We start from the raw sequence: 27,226 nt of genomic DNA, 5'->3' as shown, positions 1-27,226 counted from the left end.
GTAGTCACTGATTGGAAATTCTTTTTGATCATGTAAACAAATTAAATATTTGGAAATACTAAAAAGAGTGATGCTCATTTAAATCTCATCTTCTTCATGTTTATGTGCCATAGGAAAGCTCTGCAAAAGGGTTCCAGCCGACCGTGGCCTGAAGTTCTTCAAGAAATCGTGGGAACACCTTCCATGAGTGCAAAGCCTCTCATGGAGTATTTTGAACCAATAACAGAATGGCTTAAGGAACAGAATCAGAAAAACAACGAGATTCTGGGCTGGCCAGAATATTCCTGGACACCGCCCATTCCGGATGGTTATCCTGTAGATATTGGTACCAAATAGTGTTGAATCTCCTGTCACTTTATCATAATTGTTAGAGCAGGACTAAAAGGCCAAGGACAAGTTGATTAGCCAAGCGGAAATAAACGTTAGGTTAGCTCAGGACTCCTATTCCATTTAACTTTACACAAAATAAAATTACTTAGCACACTTGTTTGTGTAAACTGTTACCCTCTGTTGATGCCAGAAGTGTTTGGAGTTTGTGTTTCAACATAATAAATGAAAAAAAAAATTTTGGCAATCATTGTGGAAGTTATCTTCGTTAAAATGTTTGTTTTTTTTAACTAAAGATATTTTCAGTGAATGCAATCATAATGGAAATCAAGTTTTTGCGAGAGACTGTATTTCACATTTATCTTACCGTGCATAAGATACTTGTGTTACTGCATATGTCTGTATCTATGTCTTTATCGTTCTTTGGCTATTTTTCTCTCTTTTTGTAAAGAGAATTAAGTTAGTGTCAGCATTCAAAGTTACGATGTCTTCACCTCCACCCCTTCCCACCCCCTCCCCTCAAAACATATCCCAATCCCTACCATCATGACCTCTTCCCAGATAAAATTACTGACATAAAGAAGGCAGAAGAATTCCTCGCCGAATTTAATGACACATCGGAGGAAATAATTTACAAATACAATGATGCATATTGGAAATACAACACAAACATCACGGATTACAATGACCAGCTGCAGGTATGACCTTTTAAATCCTTATTTGGATTTCTATATCCACTCAGCTGCTGAACAAATTCCTAGTTGAGAATATCAAACATTGCCCCAGAGCCTCGTTGTTTGTCCTTTTTCCTCATAGTGGGGCAACTTAGCTAAATATAGCATAACAATTGTGCATTTGAGGAAAGCACCAAATTTGGCACACGAGTAGCCTATCATATTATGAACAGATTTGGATATTGGGCCATCTCAAAATTTTTGATGGCAGTGGAAAATGGCTGCCACAGCCATCAGCGGCTGAATTTGAGATGGCCCAATATCCAAATCTGTTCATAATATGTTAGGCTACTAGTGTGCCAAATTTGGTGCTTTCCTCACAAAATGCACAATTGTTATGCTAAGTTGCCCCATTATCATTCAGATTTGATTGTTAAGATTGCTTCGTGATACCAACAGCGACAGCCAAATCATAATCGAGATTGTGCGATTTACCAGGGGTATTTATCATGCATTATGTCTGTTCTGGGAGCAAAGATACAACTGAATGAGGCAAACTCTCTACATTGACGATATAATATGCTTTGAACAGCCACCTAGCCATTGTGGTCACCTTAGCCTTGCAGTATTGGTAACCACATTATACAGGTGCAATTGCATTTATCATTGTTTTTATATTTGTCAATGGGTGTGCACTGCCACAGCAAAAAGCATACCTGCAGTGGGCAAACCATTCCAAAGAGTTCGGGCTCCGTGCCCAGCAGTTTGACAAGGACGCCTTTCAGGACGAGAGCATCCGGCGGCAATTGGAGAAGATAAGCCTCATTGGAAGTGCAGCCCTGCCTAAAACTGATCTCAAGGAGGTGAAAACAGGTCTAAAATAACTTGATGTGGCATAATTTTACCCATGATTTTTGCTATAATGTTCTTCATGTATTTGCCGTCAATATTGCTCATTTTGTAGACAAAATCAACACTCAGGGAAGAAGGAGATGATGGTAATGTACAGATAGTGTGGCATGGCACAACATGTAGATGCAACAAGCAAGAGAATGCACAAACTTGAAAAGGAGAAAGAGTAGGAATAGGAAAGATAGTAATCTGCATGTAAGAGGGCAGGTAGGGAAATGGGAATTTAGTAGAAAATATGGTGAGCAGGAAAGGAGAATGACCTGAGATGGTGTTAGACTGCCAACTTGAAACCTTGGAAGATAGAGAGGATTGGATAGAATCAGCAAGAGTAAGAAAGTGACACAAGTGGGATCAAAGACAGACAATTAAAGAAGTGGAGTTGAGCAGACAAACTGTACATGAAGAGTTTCACAAGGAAATGGTTCGTGGCAGAGCAGGTGCATCCTGGAGAGACTGGGGAAGGTCAGAGGGATGAAAGAACAGAGAAAGCAAAATGAAGTAGACATGGTTGAAAAATAAATAAAAGACCAACCTGTCAGGGATTGATAGAGAGCAGCATTGATAGAGGATGCACAGTATGCAGCTGACTTTGAAGGTTAGCTTTGATTAATGGTCTAGTCTTGGAAAGTCATGGCTGATGCTGAGGTCCAGAAGATCAGGAGACTGAACTTCTTTCAGTGGATGAAAACCTCAAAATAAAAAATTAAAAAAAACATTTCTCACCTAAAAACAAAAATAACTCCCAACAGAAAACAAATAAAGATATTTCAGATTATCATGCCTCCTCAAGAAGTACATCCCTCAGAGTCTCAGGAATTTGCCCAAAGAGTGTGGGACTTTTATCACTCAAATTCCATTAGTCAGTCACTCCACATGTACATGCATTTTCCCATTATTGTGGCTTGTCAATATGGGTAAGATTATACCACCAACTGGGACCAATAGGTCTTTTGGCTTTACGGACCTCTGGCAGCTTGTACTGTACATGTTGCTGAGTTTGAGCCTGGGGAGAAACTGCTGAAATCTATGAGTCTGTGTTCTTCCCGACACATTTGTTCTTTCTTCCTTTCATATTTCTTTCTTTTTTTCCACAATTCTCTTTATTCATTCGAATTCTTGCTTTTTCTTCTCTTTTGTCTTTTACTCTCTATTCCTCTCTTTCTTTATCTATCTCTCTAAAGAGAAGTGAATTCTTGCAGAAATTTTTCTGTAAGGCTCACTTGGCTGTGCATGGATGGGTTTGGGGATTCTGGAGTTGCGGCTGAAACCCAAATCCTATCCAGGTTCCTCCTGATGACTCTATCTTTGTTCTTCACTTTGGGTTACTTCTTTGTCTTCCGTTTCATAGTGTTGCTTTTCCAATGAAAAAACATATAGCACCCTTTAAAACCACCACAACATCACTCCTGAGAGGTAGTAATGGATAAAGCTTGAGAACTCTCTCTTGAAGAAGTTCTATCTCAAGCTTTTGGGGCTATATGCCATAATCTTTCGTGGGAAAGCCACATTTCCAAGCTGGCCTCCAAAGTCAGTCGCCGAATGGGCATCCTACGTCGTGCAAAGTCCTTTCTTGGCACACCTGAGCAATTACCCACATACAAAGCTTTCATCGGCAGCTTTATGGAGTACTGCTCTCCCCTCTGAGCTGGTGCTCCCGCCTCACACTTAGCTCGACTTCAGGCTGTGGAAACAAAGGCTTTTAGGATCATTGGTATAATGCACGATGAGGCTGAGTCTTTGGGTCTTTCAATCTCTCACCACAGGCCGGTCGGTGATCTTTCTATCTTCCACTGACTCTTCTCTGGCCTTGCACCCCATGCTCTGTCTGTGCTATGTCCCACTAATATTTCCGCAGGGTGTTCAAGGTCCACCAGCAACCCCCTTCTGGTGAAACTGCCAATGTCAAGAAATGCTGCTCACATTCATTCTTTCATTCCTATTTTTTCCCTCCTCGGGAACAAACTCCCACACTCCCTTCAATCCCACTCTTCCCTCCAGGTCTTCAAAACAGCTGTGCACTACCATATTATATCTTCCCCCATCCAAAACCATGATCTTTTCTACCCCCATTAATCTACCCCAAGCCCACCTCCTTCAAATTCCCTGTTTTCCTTCCTGAAAGTCCCAGTTGTGTCCATCTTGTTTAACCCTCTCCCTTCCACAGATCTCCTGATGTCCCTGTTCACTACTGTCGTTGTGCTTCCCTCTCGCACATCTTCTCGTCTCATGCTCCCTTCATTATACATTCTGCATATTAGCTCTTATACGAGCCTCGACAAAGTATACAAAAATAAAAATATTAAAATCAAATTTCCCACTGCAAATGCTCTTTCTGGCCAACAAGGATCCGAAACACTATAACTCAAAAGTGAAGTGAAAAGCAGGGTTAAGCAATAAGTCCACTCTGTTTGTTTGTCTGTCTGCAGATGTCAGTTTATGATCGAGGAACTATTTGTTTTCAAATTATTTATATATTTTTAACACTGTAGAACATGAACCTGTAGAACATGTAGAACATCAGGATCTATGAACCAGAATAGCACCAAGTTCCTTGACTTTGCAAGAAGTCATGGACTTAGTGTGGCTGGTTCATGGTTTCAGCGCCCACAAGCTCATCGCTGGACCTGGTATTCCAACGCTGATGGTGTGGCAAAGGAGATTGACCATGTCCTCGTTGGAGGATGTTCCAGAACTGCAGGGTCTACCGGAGTGCTCAGTTCCTCAATACCGACCACCGGCTTGTTGTAGCAACTCCAAAGCTGCACCTTAAATCCAGGAGAACGGTACCATCCCAGCCGAGGCTAGATGTTGGCAAGCTCAATAATGAGAGGGTAGCTGAGGAGTTTGCAAACAGGCTAAGTGGACATTTGGGGAGTCTGGGTGCTTTGGGGGGGGGGGTCCTGAAGAGTTCTGGAGTGTCTTCAAGACCACCATCCTTTATGTTGCAGGTGGATGTCTTGGAACTCACCGCAGGGCAAAGAAGAATTTTGTCTCTCAAGGGACACTGGATACCATTGACCAGAGTCGCAGGGACAGGCTGAATGGCAGAGCTGAGCTGTTCAGGGAGCTGAGGCGTAAAACTGTACGTGCACAAAGGGTGGACAAGGAGGCCTATGTGCAATGAATCTGTGAGGGGGTAGAGAATCACCTGTGGACAGGTGATTCTCGTCCTGCTTGCAGGGGAATTCGCGCATTGCGTTCATCCAAGCCCATCCCTCGGAGCACTGCAGTTAGACCAGAGAGTCGTGGGCTCTTGACAGACGAGTCTGAAGTGAAGGCCCGCTGGGCTGGTTACTTTGAGCGGTTGTACCAGGCTGATCCCCTAGCTGTCGAGTTGGACGTCAAGGGTGTTACAATCCCTGTTGCTGACCCTCCAATCAACTGTGGTCCACCTTCGCTTGTGGAAACACGGGCTGCGGTGAACCAGTTGAAACGGGGCAAAGCTCCTGGGATCTGTGGCATCCATTCTGAACTTCTCAAGGCTGGTGGAAATGCTGCAGTCGTGTCGTTGCATGCAGTTTTGTGCTCTGCCTGGAACACAGGCATCATCCCAAATGATTGGAAAAGGGGCCTTGTTTTTCCTCTCTGGAAAGGGAAGGGTGATCGCCAAGACTGCAACAACTACCGAGGGGTGACGCTGCTCTCAGTGCCGGGCAAGGTCTTTGCTCGGATAATTCTTGATAGGGTTCGCCACCATCTGCTTGAGCACCAGCGTCCAGAGCAGTCAGGCTTTACACCAAAGAGGTCAACGATTGACCGTATCCTTGCTCTTCGGGTCCTCACCGAATGCAGACGAGAGTTTCGGCAGGGGCTGCTTGCAGCCTATGCTGATCTCTGAAAAGCGTTCGATTCAGTGAATCGGATGCCCTCTGGAGGATTCTTGGTCTTCGTGGGGTGCCACCAAAACTGATCGATCTGATGTCTGAACTCTACTCTGGCACTGAGAGTGCTGTGAAATGTGGTGGAACCATCTCTGATTTATTTCCAATTGTTACTGGAGTTTGTCAGGGGTGTGTACTGGCTCCCAACTTTTCAACACTTGTATGGACTGGATTCTAGGGAGGATGTCAGAGAGATCAAGCTGCGGTGCATCGTTTGGGAATGTCAAGACCTCGGACCTTGATTTCGCAGATGATGCAGTCATCTTTGCGGAGACTTTAGATATCCTTTTGGGGGCCCTCGAGGTGCTGAATGAGGAGTCGGAGCCGCAGGGATTACGGGTTTCTTGGGTCAAAACTAAGATCCAGGCTTTCAATGACATATTGGATGCTGCTGTCCTGTCTGTGTCTGTTTGTGGTGAGGATGTTAAGGTCATGGAGAGATTCACTTACCTTGGCAGTGATATTCATGTCTCTGCTGGCTGCAAGTCAGAGGTCAATAGACATCTGGATCGGGCCTGGGAAGTTATGGATTCACTGGATCATGGGGTGTGGCGCTGCCGGTACCTGTGTGGGAGGACGAAAGTCTGAGTCTTCAGGACCTTGGTGCTTCCAGTCTTGCTCTATGGTTGCGAGACTTGGACTCTGACCAAGAATCTGAGACAGAGACTTAATTCCTTTGGTACCAGGTCTCTTCGGAGAATCCTTAGCTATCGTTGGTCGGATTTTGTGTCCAATGAATGGTTACTGAGAGAGACTCGGATAAGATTTGTTAATTGCATAGTTCGTGAGCGTCAGTTGCAGCTGTATGGATATGTGGCTCGTTTTCCTGACGCTGATCCTGCTCACCAGATTCTCTCAGTGAGGGAGTCTCGTGAGTGGAGGAGGCCAAAGGGCCGACCACGTGCCTCGTGGTTGTAGCAGGTTGACCGGCATCTCAAAGAGATGGGGATGGGCCTGGCATCTGCCTGGGGGATGGCCAGATGGAGACCCCTGGAATACCGGTGGAAAGTGGATGCAGCGACGCGCTGTTCTGGCACATGCTCCCATACCTGACCTGCCTGTAGAACATGAAGAATCGGAACACAAACCTGCATTTTTGCATTACTTTGTCTCTCAATTTGGCAAATTGCTTGGAATCTCATCTTGAGCACACATATGTGCACAGAGGAATAGGGCATTGTTTTTACTCTTCTTCCTGTCTGGGAGTCAAACAAAATTTAAAATCATTCCAAACAGGAAAGTTACTGTTTTTAGAACATTATAAAAGACAAAAACAACAGGTATGAAGAACTCATGCGATGTATTAAATAAAGTGGTGTAAAAGAGGGTGTATCAATAACGGTAAACTGCTCAAAATAGTTATTTTCTGCTGCGTTTAAAACCTTTCTTTTATTTAAATTGAATGGTATACAGGACTTGAACATTGTAGAACACAAATTGCTCTGTTGGCACTTCCCAAAACCTCCAGTTTTGCAGTGCTTGGACAAAATACAACGCCATTTTACACCATATTGACCAATCAAATTTGCCGCTCGTGCTCCCAGCATTGGGCAATATCGAGATTCAGACAGAATTGTGGCTTGTAGGAAATATAGATTGTATTCAGAAAGGCAAAGCAAGACAAAAGTTTTCTGGCATAGACTTCCCATGTCCTTTTTCTTGAGATTGTGTGTGGTAAGGTGTTCTTGGAACTCTAGTTTATTTTGAGATTGATGCCCAGGAAAGAGCTGACTACTAGAACAGTGACACAAAAACAGTTTCCATCCAATGGAGGAAAGAGAAATGAAGAAGTAACAAACATATAGACAGCATTGGGAGGGCCATGCAGACAGGATTCGTGAAACAAATGGGCTGAGCAGACACGCAACATGTAAGGAGACAAAATAACTGGCAAACAGGGTAAATGTTAAAAAAAACAAAACTGCAGTTGGACAAGAAAGGATAATCAGTGAAAATATAAAATATTAACAATAGGAATAAGGGATAACATGGAATGGTAATGGCTTGCCACTTCAAAGGTGTGGAATGAATAATGTGATTGGAGAAACTCAGGGAGGCAATTTCACTGGCGAGAGAAAAGGGGGGCAAAAAAGTGGAGGTGGAAAGTTAGCCTGGATTTTAGATGAAGAATAAGGCTTCGAATTGCTCACAGAATGTGGCCTGGTCAAGCTTGTGGAGACAAATAGCTGAAAAGGAAGGTGTGACAAGAGCAGATATCGAGCACCATAAAACTGCTAGGCCACCAACCTGTCTTGTAGAAAAGGAAGCAGGCTTGAATTTCAGCCTCCTGTTGAGTAACACTAATTAGCCTCAATGCTTCAGTTGGATCCACCACTTCCTGGGGTGCAAGGTGACATCTGGCAGCACGAGCGCTCATAAAGCATCCACACTCCATGACACTGTGAATAAAGGATTTGTCGAGTGTTAAGAGATTATAGCAACTGTGGAATGACAGCCTTGCAGAAGATTCCAAGTTCCCCTCCACCCTCCCTAGTTCACAGAACTCCAAGAACTGAGCTGCACTCAATGTTGATTGCAGAAGTAAACTGGATGGTTCGCCACATGGTAGTCATGTCAAGGCAGAGAAAGTATGTGGAGCGAGGAAGCAATGGATGATTTTCCAGTTGATTGACCAGCTTCATTCTATCTCCAAATTGGTGGGAAAACAATGTAGCTGTAGCTTTCCTATTATTGATGTGAGACTTTCCAGCAAATAGTGGAGTCATCTGGAAAGTGATATACAAGGTTTTCCAAGGAGGCATGATGTCCTTGATGTAAATTTGGAAAAGGATATGTCGCAGGACATTGCCTTTCAGAACACAAGCCTCTCAGGAAAGGACTGAAGATATAACTCCACCAAGGACTATATATTACTTATAAATGATGACAATACACCAGTTATTCAAGGAGAGGACCTTGGATACCCTTGGCAGAGGGTTAAGATTCAGGGATGGGTGCCAGATGGTGTCAAATTATAGGGAGATGCTTATATTAGACTGCTCTGACCTCTTGCGTGAGGTTTAAAGTGCCAATCCATTACTAAATTATGAATAAATCGAAGATCAAGGGACGAGGACGTCAAAAAAATTAGAGATCTGACATTAAAGAGTTGGAGAAAAGAGAGGCCTTGAGATTTGCTGGCATTATTGATTACATTACCTCGTTGATTATGTGGGGTGGGGGGGGAGACAGGTCTGTCATTCAGAGGGTCTGTCTTGGCATCTTTCTTTTGGAAAGGAACGATATCAGCCACCTTCTGTAGTGAGCTGAGGCAACCTTCCAAGAAGGATCTTAAGAAGTGTAGTGAAAGAGGAACAGCTCGGTAAGGTGCACACATTTTCAGGACGAACGTAATGATGCTATCAGGATGTGCAGTTACTGATGGTGAGCCAAGGTTGTGCAGATATTCTCCAGATTTGCAAGGGAGAAGTTCACTTTATCTGGGGAGTTGTATGCATGTGGTATGGGATGGTATAAAGCAAGAAAAGAGGGAGTGGGAATCTAAACCTTTTGAAGAAAAAAAAAAAAGAGATGATGCAAGCATTCTTCCTGTGTGTATGTTGATTCCTTTCTTAATGAGTGAAGAGATTGAGGAAGAGCATGTTCCTAAGACAGTTTTAACGAATTACCAGCAGAATTTAGAAGATGTGGATACCAGAATATATACATACACACACACACACACACACACACACACACACACACACACACACACACACACACACACACACACACACACACACACACACACACACACAAGATGAGAGTTTTAGTAATATTTAGATATGCACATAATATCCACACTGTAATTGTTTGCTTGGACCCACAACACTATGAAAGGGAAAATGTCTTCTGGTCTATTTCCCCTTTGTTGCAGTTCAATGCTATCATCTCCAAAATGGAGACAATTTACAGTGTGGCCAAAGTTTGTTGGAATGGCGACCAGGACTGCTCATTGCTCGACCCTGGTGAGTCAATGGTGGACAATATCGTATTTGAGCAAGAATTCGAGAAAAAAATATATTGCAGCTCATTTTCAGTAATCAAAATACAACTGTGGCTCAAGCACTGATCATCAGATCAAGTACCATGTTATATACAGTGTTGGTTTTGGTTATCAGATGGCGAAACGACACGGTATTGTGGAAATACTGAAATACCCTAATTCTCGTAAAGAAGTTTTCATCGGCCAAATATTCAAATGCTTTGTCATCATTTTGATTTAGATCCAGTGATTTTTTTTTATTTTTTATTTTGCCAATAAAACCCATTACAACTACGACTATGACTACTACAACTGCTATTACAAATTGAATAGCTGCAGTGATTCTCACATTATTGCAGTGCTGGCCCCAAGCTAATAAAATTACTTTATCTCATGCATGCAGTTTGGGCCTGTGCATGCATGACACAAATGTAGTTTTGGACTACACCATCTTTTTCAGCGTTTGGGAATACATTTGATCAGAAATGAAATGTGACGTATCTAGGAGCACATGATTTGGAGAGTGAGATTAAAAGTCCTGCTAGGAAGGGCACAAAACAATCAGAACTGGAAGGACACTCGGTGGAGCGCATACCTCCACCACGACATGTGGTCGGTGATCAGACGCAATGCCTGTCTGATCCAGGAGAACATATCAGGCCAAATAAATTTTTGAAATATCATGCCATATATAGTGGTGTCTCGATCTCCTGGTGTCTCGATCTCCTGGCGTCTCGGTTCCCCACTGTTTTATCCTTCCCACTCTTGCTCCTCTTGTCTCGTTCCCCCTTGCTGTGCGTTGTGTGTTGGTTCTCACGCCAGCTTTGACAAGGTATCCAAAAAAAAAAAAAAAAAAAAAAAAAAAAAAAAGGTCCACAACTTAGGTGAAATTTCTAAAATCCTCAATTTTCATCCCAGAGACCTGAAATTTGAAGAGGATTTGCATTTCGGATCACTGAATTCAATGAACAAATATTTTTTTGAGATCAACATCAGCCAAATTTCTAAAATTGTCACTTTTCATCCAATTGACTTGAAATTTGAAGAGGATTTGCATATTTAGTCATTGAATTCAGCCACCATTTATTTTTAAGATCAAATTTGTTTTGTGGATTTCGCAAGTGTCGTGCTATGCATGACATCTTTCTTGTTCGTTTGTGTGCAGAATATCTCAAAAAGTTATTGACAGATTCGGATGAAATTTGGTGTGCAGATTGGGTGTGTAACAAGAACGAAAGGATTAGATTTTGGTGAATATTCAGATCTGCCACGAGAATTTTTAAAGTGATTTTTCACCATGAAGAGATGGGTCCAAAAACGATATATAGCATGATATCTCAAAAAGTTATTGACGGATTTGGATGAAACTTGGTGGAAATGTTGGATGTGTAACAAAAAAGAATTGTTTCAATTTTGGTGAAGATCCGAATCCGGATGCGATAAAAATTTTTTATTGATTCTTCACCATTGAGTGATCGGGCTAAATAGGATATATAGCAAGATATCTCAAAAAGATATGAACGGATTTGGATGACATTTGGTGGACAGGTTGGGTGTGTGACGAGTACGAATTGATTAGATTTTGTTGAAGAGCTGAATAAGTGTTTTTGTTTTGTTAAGAAGATACCCCTTCCGTTCATGTGCAGCCTTTTGGCTGCTACACTGGTACTCATTTCGCCGACCTCAGAAGGATGACAGGTTGAGTCAACCCCCTGATGTTAATTCAGCAGCCAATGGGACTTGAACTCAGGACCCGAGGATCCCAAGCCACCACCCTAACCGCGAAGCCAACACCAAGTAAAGACTGATAGATGAGGACGAGACTATGAGAAACTTGGGAGGTGAGTGTGTCCTGCACACGTGCGGCCTTGGTGTTAATCAGGGTGGCACACTGTGGTATGGGGAGGCTCCTCAGTGGAGCTCCTCTCTCCAGGCTTTGTAGAGCTGCTCACTACCATAAGTGCACCACGTACCATGAGCAGCCCTTTAGCCATGCACAGTGAAGAGAGCGCCAGTGTATAAAGGGCACCCGCCAAGAACCCACAACCAGCAACATTCAGCAAGGAGAAGGATCGTGCCAACCACCGGAGAGAGAAACACTTTATATTTGTCACTTTTGTAATCCGTGTGGGGGTGCGGGTGTGGGGGAGGGGGGGACACTGTGGCGTGCGCTCATTGGCCGCAAAGTGGGGCAGGAACCCCACCTACCAGTACAGTGACCTTTGGCTCAACTTGCCATGAATCGCGAATGTGATGATTGCTGCGGATTATGTAAAATTACATGAAGACAGATTTTATACAGCGGATGTAAGAAGGCGGTGGTTGGAGGGGGGGGAGGGATCAAGGCTTCGACACAAACACTGGGGGCTGGAGAGACGAGAGCTTTCTTATCATTTTGCTCGACATATCCGATCAGCTACGGCAATCATATTACACCCATGTTAACATATTATGAAATAACTATTCTAAATTATCCCAATTTTACACCCGAAACCAGATCCATAACAATACACAACATTTTCAAAACTCCATCTGAAGCGACGGTTTTCAAGGGACATCCGATTCTTGAAAGGACGGGAGAGCATGTTGCAACCGGTGTGTATCAGCGAGTATGTGTGAGACTGCATGCAGATATAATTTAATATAGATCATTCATTGTCATTGTATACACTCCACCGAGGATCTGTATTATGAAATGCTCTGTCTTATTATTGTTGTAAACATGAGGGCTCTCTGTATTTTAACCTTCCAGACCTCACAGGCATTATGGCAATGTCTCGTGATTACAAGGAATTGGAGTACGTGTGGGAAGGTTGGCGAAATGCGTCGGGAAGAACCATGCGACAGGATTACATAAGATATGTGGAACTCAGCAATGAGGCGGCGCGTTTGAATGGTGAGACTGCAAAATAAATAAACGTACAAGGATCTTTCCGAAAGCAGATAGACGATAGGATCGATATACAAGTACTCTTAACCATGTTCACCATGCATCTGTGCACTATGCAAACAATTTTCTTCACAATTAGCCAAAATACCAGCCCAGAAGCCATTTCTTAAAAATAGGAGCAACACTCCTGGGTGCTCACCTGCTAGCGGCTGGAAAAGATAACCAGGGAACCGCTGGTAGACATGGATGACCAACAAAATATGTCAAGGAGAAGAAAGTAAATACCTTCAGTTTTTATTCTTAATGCCGTGAACAAATTTTGGTACATCACGGGTGATGAAGGTTGTGGTCAGTTGCACCCTGACTTCACACGCATACGTCCATTAATTACATACTATTGGAATGGATGTTTCAACGCTTTAAACTGCTGAGACCCCTTCGACCATTGAAGACTTTTAAAGACCCCCAACACCCTGAAGACCCAAAAGTCACCAAATACCCAAAAGACCCCGAATCGCTGTCACGACATGTGGAGAGGCGAGCGAGGAATACTGCACTAAATAAATATAAACTCCAAATGACATACTGAATTTTTTTAACCAGTAAATAGAATTGAAAATAATTACCAGGTTTAAATCCCATTTGGTTGGTTAAATCCTCTATTATCTATGACTGTCTTTGTAATTAATGCAAAAAATATATTTCCATCTCTTGGTGTTCTTGTCCTTTATGAGCACATGGCTCCATGGACATAACTCATCATTGTTAAAAAAAGAGGTGCTTTAAGCTGAATATATATATATATATATATATATATATATATATATATATATATATATATATATATATATATATATATATATATATATATAGTACTTTTGTATAATAATAAATCCATCTAATCTACAGGATTTCCAGATAATGGAGCTCTTTGGCGTTCATACTATGACACAAAGACGTTTGAAGCTGATATTGAGCGAATATACAAGGAGCTGCAGCCTCTGTACCGGAACCTGCACGCATACGTTAGACGCAAGCTGTTAGATACATATGGGCAAAATCACATCAACACTAAAGGAGCCATCCCTGCTCACCTACTTGGTAAGAATGTATTGAACTGACTTGCCTTAATCTGCTTGTTCAACATATCATGAAGCACTGGTGTGCATAAATATCAAATTGATCTATTTTTGTCGTTTATCAGAAACTTAGCATTTTGGGGATTTAACTTAAAAGTTGGAAACATAGAAAAACTATTTCAATGACTTGGCCTAAAGTAAACTTATTTTATGATGACCATCGGTGCTTACCTGGATTTGATCCCCAACCCAAATGTAAACTCCGACGAGTGAAGGCTTCAAACTCATTAGGTGGATGGAACAGGGATGTGTTGCCCTGATGAGCCCGAATAAGGGTGAAATCATGGGCGTTGATTGCTTTTGAAAAGTGGGGGGGGGGGGGGACATTGCATGTCCAGACCACGAAGCCCACTTCGTGCCGGCGTGGACACAAGTCTACCCTTGCAAATTCTTGATTTTATACACTCGTTTACATACTGCCTTCTGATGCAACAAATCTCTTAAATTAATCTGACCATCTATCGATTTTTATCAAATGTAAGCAGACAGAGCGAAATTAATTAAACATTAATCATACACATTTCAAAGTTTCAAGTGTCATCAAAGAAATGTGTGTATATATATATATATATATACACACACACACACACACACACACACACACACACACACACACACACACACACACACACACACACACACACACACACACACACACACACACACACACACACACACACACACACACACACACACACACACACACACACACACACACACACACACACACACACACACACACACACCCGGTGTTGGCGCAGTGGTTAGGGCAGTGGCTTGGGATCCAAAAGGTCCTGAGTTCAAGCCCCGTTGGGCCACTGAATTAATACGCCAGGGGGTTGACTCAGCCTGTCATCCTTCCGAGGTCAGGGAAATGGGTACCAGTGTACTGGGCCGGTGTATACCCCGGTTAAAATAGGTGTACCATATCCCTGTGTCGTAAGAGGCGACCAGGGTTGCGTCAGGAAGGGCATCCGGCGTAAAACATGTGCCAAATCACTATGCGGATCATACGGATGATCCGCTGTGGCGACCCCGAAAGGGAGCAGCCGAAAGAAGAAGATATATATATATATATATATATATATATATATATATATATATTTTTTTTTTTTTTTTTTTTTTTTTTTTTTTTTTACGAATTTTGGCCCGCCTGGCGTGCGATCGGCCGCATTCCTCTAATGGCAGCCGCGTCGCCCACCGGACGGACAATTCAGTCGTGACCCTCCTGGAACTACCGCCAGGAGCCAGTCACGGGTGGGGATTTAACCTCACCACAACCCAGTCTGCATTCCACCCGCGCGAAATAGGGTGAATCGCTGAATGTCGATATACCTAAATACCCGCGCGGGTAACCTACCGAGGGGTTGCACCACGCCGCAGGTCGGCTTAGGACACGAACCGCTTAAGCGGTTCGTTCCGTACTACAGGGATAACCAAGCGGTGTTATCGCCGACCTTGACGGTTCAGATTCTTCTTTACCGGGTGTTTGAAACCCTCTACTAATTTATTCCGCGATTCAAGATTGCACTTTCAAAAGGGAAAAAGACGACGAACGGGATACATTTCACACAAGGACATTTATATAAAGCACATATTGCACACACAACACAAGCAAGGAATCATGCACGTATTTACAAGCAAGGCAAATAAAAAGCAATACAACCGACGACAATGAGAATTTACATGCACTTAACAGTTGTTACTTAACAGGTCATGGCGCCACAGCATGCATACAAAAACAACAGGAAAACCCTCCCCATAGGCAGGGAGATAGACGGGGTTCGTAAACCTTTATGGTCATGGGCCGTGGATGACCGAAAAGGCCCGCGAGACCGTGCTGGTTACCTGCCCCCTCGAGGTGTGATGGTGGGCAGGTCGCGACGCCTTGTTCCCAAGGCAGCTTGCGTAGCCGCGCCTGCTCTCGGGCCTTTGCGATGATGTGGTCGGTGAGTTCTCTCCGGCGTCCCTCACCTGACGCGGATTTGCACCACACAGCCGGCAGGGCTGCGTCTCCCGTCTGCATCTCTGAGGCGTCGCCCGGACTCGCCACCGGCCTGCGCCTTCACCGACAGGTCGCCCAACGCCAAGACGAGAGAGCCCGACCTTGACCACCAAGAGAGAGTTCGAAGATGAAGCGAGAGGATGACATCCACCAAAAGAACGAGTAGAATCCAACACGACCCCGACAGAGAGAGTGAGCCCCGCGTGCGGTCCGCCTTATATAGCGCGGGGCTCCGCCCTTCGCTCCTCCCCGTTTCTGGCTCCACCTCCCTTCTGGAAGCTTCCCAAAAAGGGGTGTTCCTCACCCCGACTGCCTCACGCTGTTCGTCCACCAATCGGCGGCAAGCTGCCCTCCCCCTGCCTCCGTCACACTCCTCGGAGAAACAGGTGGGAAAAATCCGCGTGCACATCGGAACTCCTCTGGTTTCCTTTTGCGTTTGACGGTTTTCAACGCGGCTTGTTGTTTGCGTGGAGGTTTGTTCAAAATAACAATAGAAAAAGAAAAACGGCTATCTCAAAGGGTCACAGCCCGGTGAACTCGAAGAAATCCCTTTAAACAACGGTGGGGACCTATCTGCACATAAACTTAGCGTCATAACTGATCTAAGGACCCTTTCTGGTGTATTGTGAATTTCCACAGCCGTAACAATATACAGTATACATAAATAAAGAATTGTTTATCAAGCCTCCTTCTCACGACCCTTGAACTGATTCACTAAACATAAACTGAAAACTAGACTGGCATACAAATTGATATTACACTAGTACGGTCAACTTACCTTAAAACTTGCCAAAACTATGAATCCTCTTGTCTGCCGATCCAGTTAAAAACTTTGTAGCAATGTCTTGGGGGTCAAGTGCAGTCAGGCGATCTCGGTGAACATGACAGATCATGAGATGGTTGAGGCATTGTTGGGTCATTGTGGAACGTAACCAAGTCTTCATACGTCTGAGTGTACTGAATGACCGTTCAGCTTCGCATGAACTTGCTGGGGAAACCAATAGAAGCCGAAGCAAATGTTCTACCTGTAGGAACATTCGACGGACTTCCGGCACCATGTCTACAAATATCTCACGGTAATCCTCAACAGATGAACCACTGAACTGGTTACGAAAGAAGCCAAGTTCTTGCTCTCAGGAATCCGACAGTTCGGGATATTTGCGGACTATTTGTGGTTTGAATGACCCAGACAGGAGCATTTCACCCAAGTCCCTATACTCCATAAGGTCGGTTGATGTGAAGCACTCGTTCAAGTTATCGGATGCGCTGTCGATGACTTTGAAAAATTAAACTCTGTATATCTCCTCTGCAGAATTGGCAGTATATTCCTGCGTGCCTCCATCAAGTCTCTTCAGAAGCTTGCGCTTACGAGGGAGGGTCACTGGATCTAGTTGGCACTGCTGGAGCTTCTGTTGTGCTGCTTCGAAAACCTCCTCAAACGTCTGGTCGGTACGGAGAGATTGGAGATTCTGTGCAGTTACCTTTGCAGCAGTAAGCATACCAGAGACAGTAACTTGTGAACCCTGAAGTGCCTTATTGAGGTATTCAAGGGATTGGAGAACAGGCAATGATGCAAACAGACCGAGAACACACTTTCCTGATGAAAGACAGCTTCGAATACCGTTGGCTCACGATGCCGTGTTCATACCAAAGTCATCACTTGCTTGTTGAAGGGCATCCAGTACCGCTTCATAGTTATCCAATATCGATTTCACGGCAGGAGAACAAGTTAACCAACGCGTCGGGCAAATTGGCCTCAGGCGTGTCGGGCAAGGAGTGTCAGCATGGATATGCAAGTGCAGATGTTTGAATTTTCCAAAGTTGTTGTAGATGTTGCCGAGTACCTGGACATAATCAAGGGCATCTCTTATGAACGGTGCAGTTTGTAGGGCTTTGGATGTAATGAGTTCGGTGACAAGAGCTCCACAGTGAACATAATTGGCCAGCGGTTGGAGTCTTTTTTAGCTGTGCTTGACAGCCCTTGTACTTTCCGGACATGTTGCTTGCTCCATCGTAAGTCTGCGCTCTAAGGTGTTCAATAGGGAGTTGACACCGAATTAGGACATCCTGAAGCATCTTACAAAGTGATACTCCTGTTGTTGACGATACTTGGTAGAGGCCGATGAGATCTTCTTGAACATCAAAGGAATCCGTCACAGAGCGCACACACACCGACTCCTGCTCATTACCCTGAATATCTTGCGTTCCATCAGTTACGAGTCTGAACTGAGTGGACATTTCATTCACATTACTGCAGATATTTCTGAGGATGGCATGACTCATCAACTGTAGAATTTCATCCTGAATTTCTCCACTGGTGAACGTCTTCTTCCTTGACAGTCATGTCTTGAGGTTTACATCATCCTCGGCCCACAACTGCAAGAGCATTTTGAAATTCCCATCAGAGGCATCCTTCCCAAGAATTGCAAAACCTTGTTGGGCTAAATATTGCAGGGAGATGATAATCTTCCGAAGTGCTGACCGTGCAGATCTTTGCTCTTCTAGCAGTATGCTGCTCAGCTGCACATGGACACCAGGTTGACTTCTGCGACATTTCAGATTTTCAGAGGCAAGCCTATGTGTGTTTGATCGTTCGTGTTGTCTGAATTTTTCTGTAGCCTTCTTCCAGTTCCGAAAGCCCTTTGAGACAAATGCGTCTTCTGCACAGCGGGCAAGTTCGGTAAGTTTTTCACGAGAAGCATCCGTACAGGTGTGACAGAGTACACCGCCGATGTTCTGATCAAAATGAAGCCACAGAAAATCTTTGAACCACTGTTGTTGAAACTTCAACTTTTGGTTTTGCAGTATTTGGACTGGGATACAACTGACATCATGAGGTTGAAAAGGCTGATCTGGGAAATTAGGCCGAGTACTTGCACATGCACCCTTTTCTGCTATCTTCTCCTTTGAATCGTCCACCTCTTTCTGGGAACTTGATTGCTCCAGGAGAGTGGTCGGGGATGTGCTACTTGATGCTGTCACAAAAAAACTTTCTGATATCCATATCCTCTATGAAACGAGAAGGGAATTACATTCAGTTGAACAAATTTTGACATGTGAATTATAAGGGTTAGTTTTGCATAACAGGGCATTTTCAAGGTCAACATACTTTTGGCTCGGTCACTATACCTCCAGGCACAATGTTGACATGTGATAAGCTTTGCGTAGCACATGTATTACTAAAATAGCGCCGATACGAGTTCAGTTCTTAATTTAACATCTGAGCTCCCAATTTAGCATCCCATTACTCGCTTAGTTCCCGGCTACGTGCTTATTACTTTTATTACTTTAGGTTAGGGTCAGATACCCTGGTATTTTATTACCTGGGATTATTAATATTCATCATTTTATTTAATCTGCATTTAATTAACCAATGAGCTAAACTTGAGTGAAATGATTATGATATTATTGGTTCATAGTTATTGTCGTCGTTAAAGATTGTGTTCTTGATTTGCATGCCATCAAAAAGGTTCACCAAAGGAATGAGCTAAAATCAGTTGTAATGTGAACATTTATGTAATTCTTTACCTTTCACAAACCACGAGACCAGGAGACGAGGGATTAAGATCTGTTGCCGTCCGGACGTGCACTCTCTTCTTTCAAATTATTGTACATAGTTTGTTGATTTGTAAATACGTTCATCATTTCCACGAGTGCGTGCCCGTACGTGCAAAAAAAAAAACACAACAACTTTGAAAGCGCGTGCCTTTGTTTAAGTATAGTGCGTGCCCGTACGTTTTGTTTAAGTATAGTGCGTGCCCGCACATTTTGTTTAAGTATAGTGCATGCCTGCACGTTTTGTTTAAGTATAGTGCATGCCCGTACGTTTTGTTGAAGTATAGTGCGTGCCCGTACGTTTTGTTTAAGTATAGTGCATGCCCGTACGCTTTAAATATAGTGCGTGCCCGTACGTTTTGTTTAAGTATAGTGCGATACAAGTGAGAAAGGTGAAATAAACCATTTTGGTCGCTAAAGGGGCCCAGAACCGTTACGGGGTCGACATGGTGAACAAGAATCTGACAATCCTCTTTATTATCTTGCCAAAACGAAGTTTTGCAAGATATGTTGGTCAGCTTGTATGTTTTGTTTTTTTTTTTGTCTGTAATCACGTATAAAAAAATTCTGCAGAGCACAGTTATCATCGGAAATTTTTGTAACTTCGCATATCAGAGGCCTATAGAGGTCCCTTTCAGTGCACAAAATTTTGAAGGTCAAGGTCAAAGGTCAAGGTCACTTTGACGCAAATCAGGGGAGTCGACGAAACCCTTATTTTTTGAGTAATTTTGATCGGATCATCTTCAAAGTTCATGGGAATATAGTTCATGGTCTGGCGCTCAGCTGATTAATTTTTGGTGGCGATTGGCCTTGACCTTCATATGTTTTTTTTGTTTGTTTGTTTGTTGTTTTTTTTTTTTGGTCTGTAATCACGTATAAATCACTCTGCAGAGCACAGTTGTCATTGGAAATTTTTGTAACTTCGCATATCAGAGGCCTATAGAGGTCCCTTTAGGCGCATAAAATTTTGGAGGTCAAGGTCAAAGGTCAAGGTCACTTTGTCGCAAATCAGGGGAGTCGACGAAACCCTTATTTTTTGAGTAATTTTGATCGGATCGTCTTCAAACTTCATGGGAATATAGTCCATGGTCTGCTGCTCAGCTGATTAATTTTTGGTGGCGATTGGCCTTGACCTTCATGGTTAGCACCTGAGGTCAAACATATTTGACCCCAAGGTCAAATTTTCAAGTATTAGGAACCATATCGTGTAGTACCTCAAATTGAACACCTCGATGAGTGCTTTCTAGATATGTCAAGCTTGAGACATTATGACATCATTTGGTGACGTTATGAGGCAAAAGCATATTTTTCATGGTTACTCTGTAGAACGATTCTCATCGGAATCTCTCGTCGGCAGATATTCCTCAAGGAGTCGCTCCTGGTGGATAGCAGCTCTGTTCACCTCAGTGTGACCTCAAAGAAGTCACACGTGGTCACCTTTTGGCAAGATACGGGTCACCCTGTGGGTGACATTGGTTTATTTTTTTTTATTTTCAACGCTGCATTTACAATCTCTAATTTAATCATTCTAAATCACACAGTTAAATGAGACACCTTATTCTGTCGGTCTATCCTTCGTCTTTGTCCTCGTGCAAATGGAAAATTATTCGGATGATGGCGGAAGAGAAATTCCTTCCGGAACGTTATTTTTCCTCGTAAAAATTGCAAGCCGCGGCTAAGCTACTAAGCCTAACCCTTTTTTAATCGGATTTTCGAGGTAATCTCATTACTACCCTATAGATACTGTATAATCTGAGAATATAATTCAAAAATAACTTTCCGTTCGTTTGGCCGAACCGCTTAGGTGAATTTTGCATATTTTTCAACAGCTGCCTTTTAAAATCTATAATTTAATCCTCATAAGTCCGACGACCGAATGATACCTCTCGTTTTGGAGGTCTATACCTCCCCTATGTCCAAGTACCGATGAAATAATTATTTACATTAACCGCCGCAAAAGCGAGTGAATCAGCGCATTTTATTTAATGTTTCCCAAGTATTCAAAGCTAATTTAGTCGCCAAAATACCCACTTTCCTTCGATTTTCACCCGGTTTTCAACGTTGGGATTTAGGCGACTGTTATCGACTGCGAAATATGAAAACAGAATTACAAAATATCTTTCCGTTCGTTCGTGCAAGCCGGAAGAGTGAAACCGCATCATCCTGCACAAGCTCCACCATCTCAATCAGCAGACCAGGCCGCAAAATCTTTTATTGGCTTATAACTCGACGGTGCAAAGTCACAAAAATTAAACACACACATCACCGTGCAGGTAATAATATCAGGGATCCGGCGATATAAGTTAGAAAGGTGAAATAAACTATTTTGGTCGCTGAAGGGGCCCCGAGCCGTTGCGGCCTAACACTTCCGAGGCGTGGCGATCCGGGCCATGAAGCCGCGATTTCTTTAAACACTCATAAAATGACGATACAAAGTCCGAAAACGTCCCAACATACCTCAAAATGTCCAGGTCACATTCCCTGTTAGTGGGTGAACAATCCAACGCTTGGCGAATTCTGCTTCGCAATGATAGGAAGAGCCGACATCAAAGGATCAAAAAGCGACGTCGCTATGGACGCTTGGCCGGTGGGAGACCATGGCTTGGGATTCTCAATGTTGAATTGTTAACCTATCATCTTTAATAGCACTATAATAGACCAATAAAACTTTAGAGATTTAAAAATGTATTCTTGTATTTGAGGAGCATCTCGGCCTGGTTGTACTAGAGCAGCTCGTTTTGTGTTATGTTACTTACGTTCAATGAAAAAAGTGGGGGTGGGACAATCGATATGTTGTCCCCCCCCCCTTGATAAAAAGTGGGGGGGGGACATGCCCCCCCGTCCCCCACCAATCGACACCCATAGGTGAAATAAGTCGGGAGCTTCGCTTTCCATCTGTTTGGTGACAGCATTTGACTTTGGCATCTTTGCACGACGAGAGGTCCTTTTATGGCCGCAGTCAAGACATCGTCATGACTATATGATCACGGCATTTGTCGAGGTTGGAACACAGAGGAATCATCTCCATTGCAACTCTAAATCACTAGAAACGGTGATGCCTGCTGATGCTGATTGGTGGGGCAGAAGACAATGTGTCCATGTGGCAGATGACACTTGTTACCAGATCATGCAGCAATAGCCATAACGAGACGAGACTTGGTGTTCTTACCAATCACAGTGAGGGTGTATCATTAACCTGTGTGTGTATGTATGCATGTATATGTGTATATGTATCTAAAAATATGACCAATGTACCTATAACTAATCTGGTCCCTGGCTTAATGTTGTAACCCAAATTTGGTAGCATTACGACTGGTGGGTCTGGTGTAATGTTTTATATGTTTTGTCTGGCCTGTTATAAATATTCATGCACACATACATACAGTATATGCTCTCTGGCCTGGGATCGAATCTCTGCTCAGCTATAAACTGTCATTCTGGTGTTTTACAGGCAGGGTGATTCATAAATGTGTGTTCCGTCCCTTGGAAGGACGTTAAACTGGGTGGGTCCACCTGGCAGCATTAGTTGGTGGAAGTTAAAGTTCCCAGGGTGTCCTTCACAAAGAGTATGTGTGCCATCGCCGGCACCCTGGGCAAATTCCAAATTCCTGCCCGAGCTACTGCTCGGAAGTCAATGCGAAACCACCCAGTATAACATGTGACAAAAGACTGCTTCAGTTGCACGAATGCTCTGTAACAGAGGATAATACATCCGATTTTGTGTGTGTGTTCTGATTTGCCAGCCACACCTTTTGACCCACAGAGTTCAAACTTGCTACGAAGACCGTTCACTCCCCCAAGGTGGTTTTGCACTGTAATCCCCCCCCTCCCCCACCCACCACCATGTGTTTGCTTCCATATACCCTGTACACCCTTTCACCCATGGGGCTTACTCACACTTGGTATAAAAATAGTGTCCACTCCCCCAGTGTAGTTTTGCACTTTTCCCCACCTCCTGCCCCATACCCACCCTCACTAACCCTATCACCCCCCCCTACTGTGTGGGTGTTTTTTCTGATTTGCTGGCCACACCTTTTCACCCAAGGGGCTCAAGCTTGCCATGAAGATAGTTTACTCCCCCAAGGAGGTTTTGCACTCCAAACCCCCTCTCCCATACCACCCCACCCCCCACACCATGCGTGTTTGCTTACATGTCAAACTTGCCATAAAGACTGTTCACTCCCCCATGGCAGTTTTGCACTAGAAACCTTCCCCCACCCCCCCCCCATACAACTCCCACCCCATGTGCGTTTGCTTACATTTTGTGAGTACACCATTTCACCCATGTAGCTCACTCACTCTTGGCATGAAGTGTCCACTCCCCCAGGAGAGCTCCTGCCCCAACCCCCACCCCCATAACTCCTTTGCTGTGTCTTCTGATTTACCAGTCACATCCTTTAACACATGGTGCACACACTTGGCATCAAGAGTGTTCACTCTCCCCAGGATGGTTTTGCACTATGACCTGTTTCTCTAACAATTCTCAAACCCTATCCTCCCCTCTCCACACCCCCCCCCTCCCACCCAACTAAATCTATGTTTACTGAATAAATCTATCTCGACTAAACAAATCAATTTAGACGAGATAAATCTACATACAGTGGACCACATTAGAGCTGCAAAGCACAAGATGGAAGCAGCTGAGAAAATATTCAAAGGAACACCGACCCCTATTGACAATCAATGGATTGTGCCTTACAACCCATATCTGACAGAGATTTAACTGCCACCTCAATGTGGAGCTGTGCAGCACCATCTACTCAATCATGTATGTGTTAAAGTTTGTCCACAAGGGTTGTGACATCGCCATCTGCAGACTCCAATGTGTAAAGCCAATAAATGAGGATTAGATGCATCAGACTGCCAGATATGTGGGTGCCACTGAAGCTTGCTGGAGGTTGTTTGAATTTCCAGTGCATGAACACATCCCAACAGTGATCCCACTGCAAGTTCACCTGGAGAATAGACAATGGGTCATCGTCACCGAGGAGAGTGCCAAACAAAGCACAAGAACCACCCAAGAAGACGACCCTCACATCTTTCTTTGAGCTTTGCACTTCTTACAGACAAGAAGGGCCAGTCCAAACTCCAGATCAGCTTTTTGTCCAAAATCTATGATACCCAAGTGTGCCAGAGTTTTTCACATGGAAAATATCAAGCAAGAAGTGGCAAAAGCACCAGGAAGGAGATGTCTTCCATCATGGTAAAAGAAACTACTTTTAAAAGGAGCGATGCTCTTGGAAGAGTGGACAATGTCCAGCTGAGGCAGCACAAATGCTTTTATCTATGGCTGTTGTTTCACCACAGGAAGGCCCCGTCTCATTTGAGGACATCAAAATAGTACAAGGAATCAAATGTTATACCTTCAGAGAGGCCTGCTGCCTCATGGGTCTGCTCGAGGATGACCAGCATTGGCACTTTTTGCATGAAAGAAGCTTCAGAAAGCTGTTCACCATCAATGCTGTTCTCGCTCTTCACCATTGTGCTCACAACTTGTGACCTTGGAAGCCCACCAATGCTGTGGGAACAAACAAGTAATGCATGGCGGAAGATGCTCTACATGAATGTCGCTTGAAAGCAAGGCAGTCAGACATGGATTACAATGCCGACATATTCTATGATGCACTCATGTGCCTCTCAGACACAATGGAGCGAGTGGGAGGCCAGATGTTGGATGAGTATGAATTGCCGATTCGTGTATGAATTCGCCAACAACATCAAGATGACAACAGACCAGCAAGAGAAATTATTCGAGAGAAATATTATGACCGTGTCGCACTTCATAATTATGATGAACAAACAAAACCACAGCTTACGGACGAACAAATGGATATTTATAACAATGTGACGACACATCAATTCTGGGATAGGATTAATCCTCTTGGATGCTCCTGGTGGCACAGGGATAACAATCCTCATAAACCTCAAACTCGAAAAAGTTTGTTCCAGTGGTCGTGTAACATTGGCAGCTGCAAGTACTGGGACTGATGGCCAGATTATTCCAAGCAGACGAACAGCCCATTGTATATTTAAGATCCCACTAACCCTGACAAGCACAGAAACAGCAATGTATGCCGTAAAACATGGCTCAGCTTTGGCATCCCTCCTTCAGGAGTGTGAAGTTATCTTCTGGGATGAAGCTACAATGTCACACCAGCTGGCAGTGGAAGCTTAGACCGAACGTTGAAGGACATCCTCAAGAGCAACAACCTCACGGGAGGGTTTTGTTGGTGTTATCAGGAGATTTCTACCAAACTCTTCTTATTGTGTGTGGTGGCACGAAAGTCAACGAAATTGATGATTGCCTCAAATCTTAACATCTTTGGAAGCATAGAAAAATTATTCGTCTGACAACCAACATGCGGTCATTCCTTCATGGTGAACAGGATGCAGGACAATTTGCAAAGCTGCTGTTGACGATTGGAGATGGCCAAGTGCAACATATTAATGATGGATATTTCATCTATAACCACAGAATTTGGGGACCATTGTATCTTCAGTCAAAGATCTTCAGTCGAGGGTGTATCCAAACTTACTGCAACACGACAAGCACACAGAGTGGCTGTGTGAGTGTGCAACCCTTGCTCCACACAATGATTCAGGAAAAAGCATCAACTGGGAACTTTTAAAGAACTTCCCAGGGCAAGCCTCTTCATCATCAGTCATGGTTTTGACATTTATATGAAGCAGTGACAAACCCCACAAAGTTCCTGAACAGCCTTGAGCCTTCAGGAAAGTCACCTCACTACCTCCTGTTGAAAATAGGAGTGCTCATCCCCAAACGTCGGTGTCGACCAACAGCTCACCCCCAAACTCAGGTTCACCTGATAGACCAGATATCCCTCCCACTCCACTTTCTACACCCACATCCCATTCTCAACCCCTCACGAAGCCTCTCCACATTCCCACTAATCCCACCCACTCACCCACACCCTCCTCCCCAACATACTCAGATTTCCCTTGGTATTTCTGCTACATATGTGTATGTTTGTACTGTATATATGTTGTTGTTGTTGTTCGTCTTTCGGCTGCTCCCATTAGGGGTCACCACAGCGGATCATCTGTTACGATCCGCGTACTGATTTGGCATAGGTTTTAGCCAGATGCCCTTCCTGACGCAACCCTGGTCGCCTCTTACGACACAGGGATAAGGATTGGGTTTCGCCATGATTCCAGGCTCACTACACCCTCTCATAGCGCGGCCCAGCGCAGAGCTCCCGTCCTCAAGCGATCCTCCAACCCAAACCTCCGAGTAGCCGGATTACAGGCGCATGCCACTACGCCGGTATTTTGTACTGTATGTATGTATATATATATATATATATATATATATATATATATATATATATATATATATATATATATATATATATATATATATATATATATATATATAGTTGTGGCCACGGGTACCGAGACACCAGCTTGTCACTCAGGGGGATTAATCCCCGGTTGTCCTCAGAAGAGCCGGACCTGGGGCCACCGCTAACAATTGTCATCGTGGTATGGTGGGTTGTTTTGGAACCATGAACGCCACCCAGTCAACTATGAGTTCCAGTATCCACTGTCGAATTATTCCGTTTAACTAGAGGTTACGTGGTTACCTGAGCGGGGAGCGCGCCCTCGGCAAAGCACCAATGTTATCTCGGTTAGATTTTAATTAGGGAGGCTGAGCGTTTTAACCGCTGGTGTGTGCCGACGATTTTTGGTCAAATCTGTGGTAATTACCTCCCAGTCTATCTCGGTTCGAACAATGCTAGACCAATGGAAGGAAAGGACAAACATGGACAGGTTGGAAATCGACCAATAATTTATTAAAAATAAAATAAATAAATAAAAAGAACTTATTTTCTGAGGT

General features: G+C 43.8%; 1 protein-coding gene across 2 annotated transcripts in view; it reads left to right on the top strand.

Annotated features, from left to right (window-relative positions):
• Positions 1-27,226, top strand: part of ACE (angiotensin I converting enzyme) — an 84,032-nt gene that overhangs the window by 8,457 nt on the left and 48,349 nt on the right. For both annotated transcript variants that reach the window (XM_085878615.1, XM_085878613.1), the window contains exons 6-11: positions 114-325; positions 889-1,025; positions 1,706-1,864; positions 9,672-9,762; positions 12,532-12,675; positions 13,579-13,770. In XM_085878615.1, coding sequence (XP_085734741.1) covers positions 114-325; positions 889-1,025; positions 1,706-1,864; positions 9,672-9,762; positions 12,532-12,675; positions 13,579-13,770 — 935 coding nt within the window. The remainder of the gene's footprint in view (positions 1-113; positions 326-888; positions 1,026-1,705; positions 1,865-9,671; positions 9,763-12,531; positions 12,676-13,578; positions 13,771-27,226) is intronic.

This window comes from Eptatretus burgeri, chromosome 4, assembly GCF_056783735.1.
Source record: "Eptatretus burgeri isolate ZD-2024b chromosome 4, Ebu_testis_v1, whole genome shotgun sequence".
In the NCBI taxonomy this organism is placed as follows: domain Eukaryota; kingdom Metazoa; phylum Chordata; class Myxini; order Myxiniformes; family Myxinidae; genus Eptatretus; species Eptatretus burgeri.
This window is presented reverse-complemented; position numbering and strand designations above follow the sequence as displayed.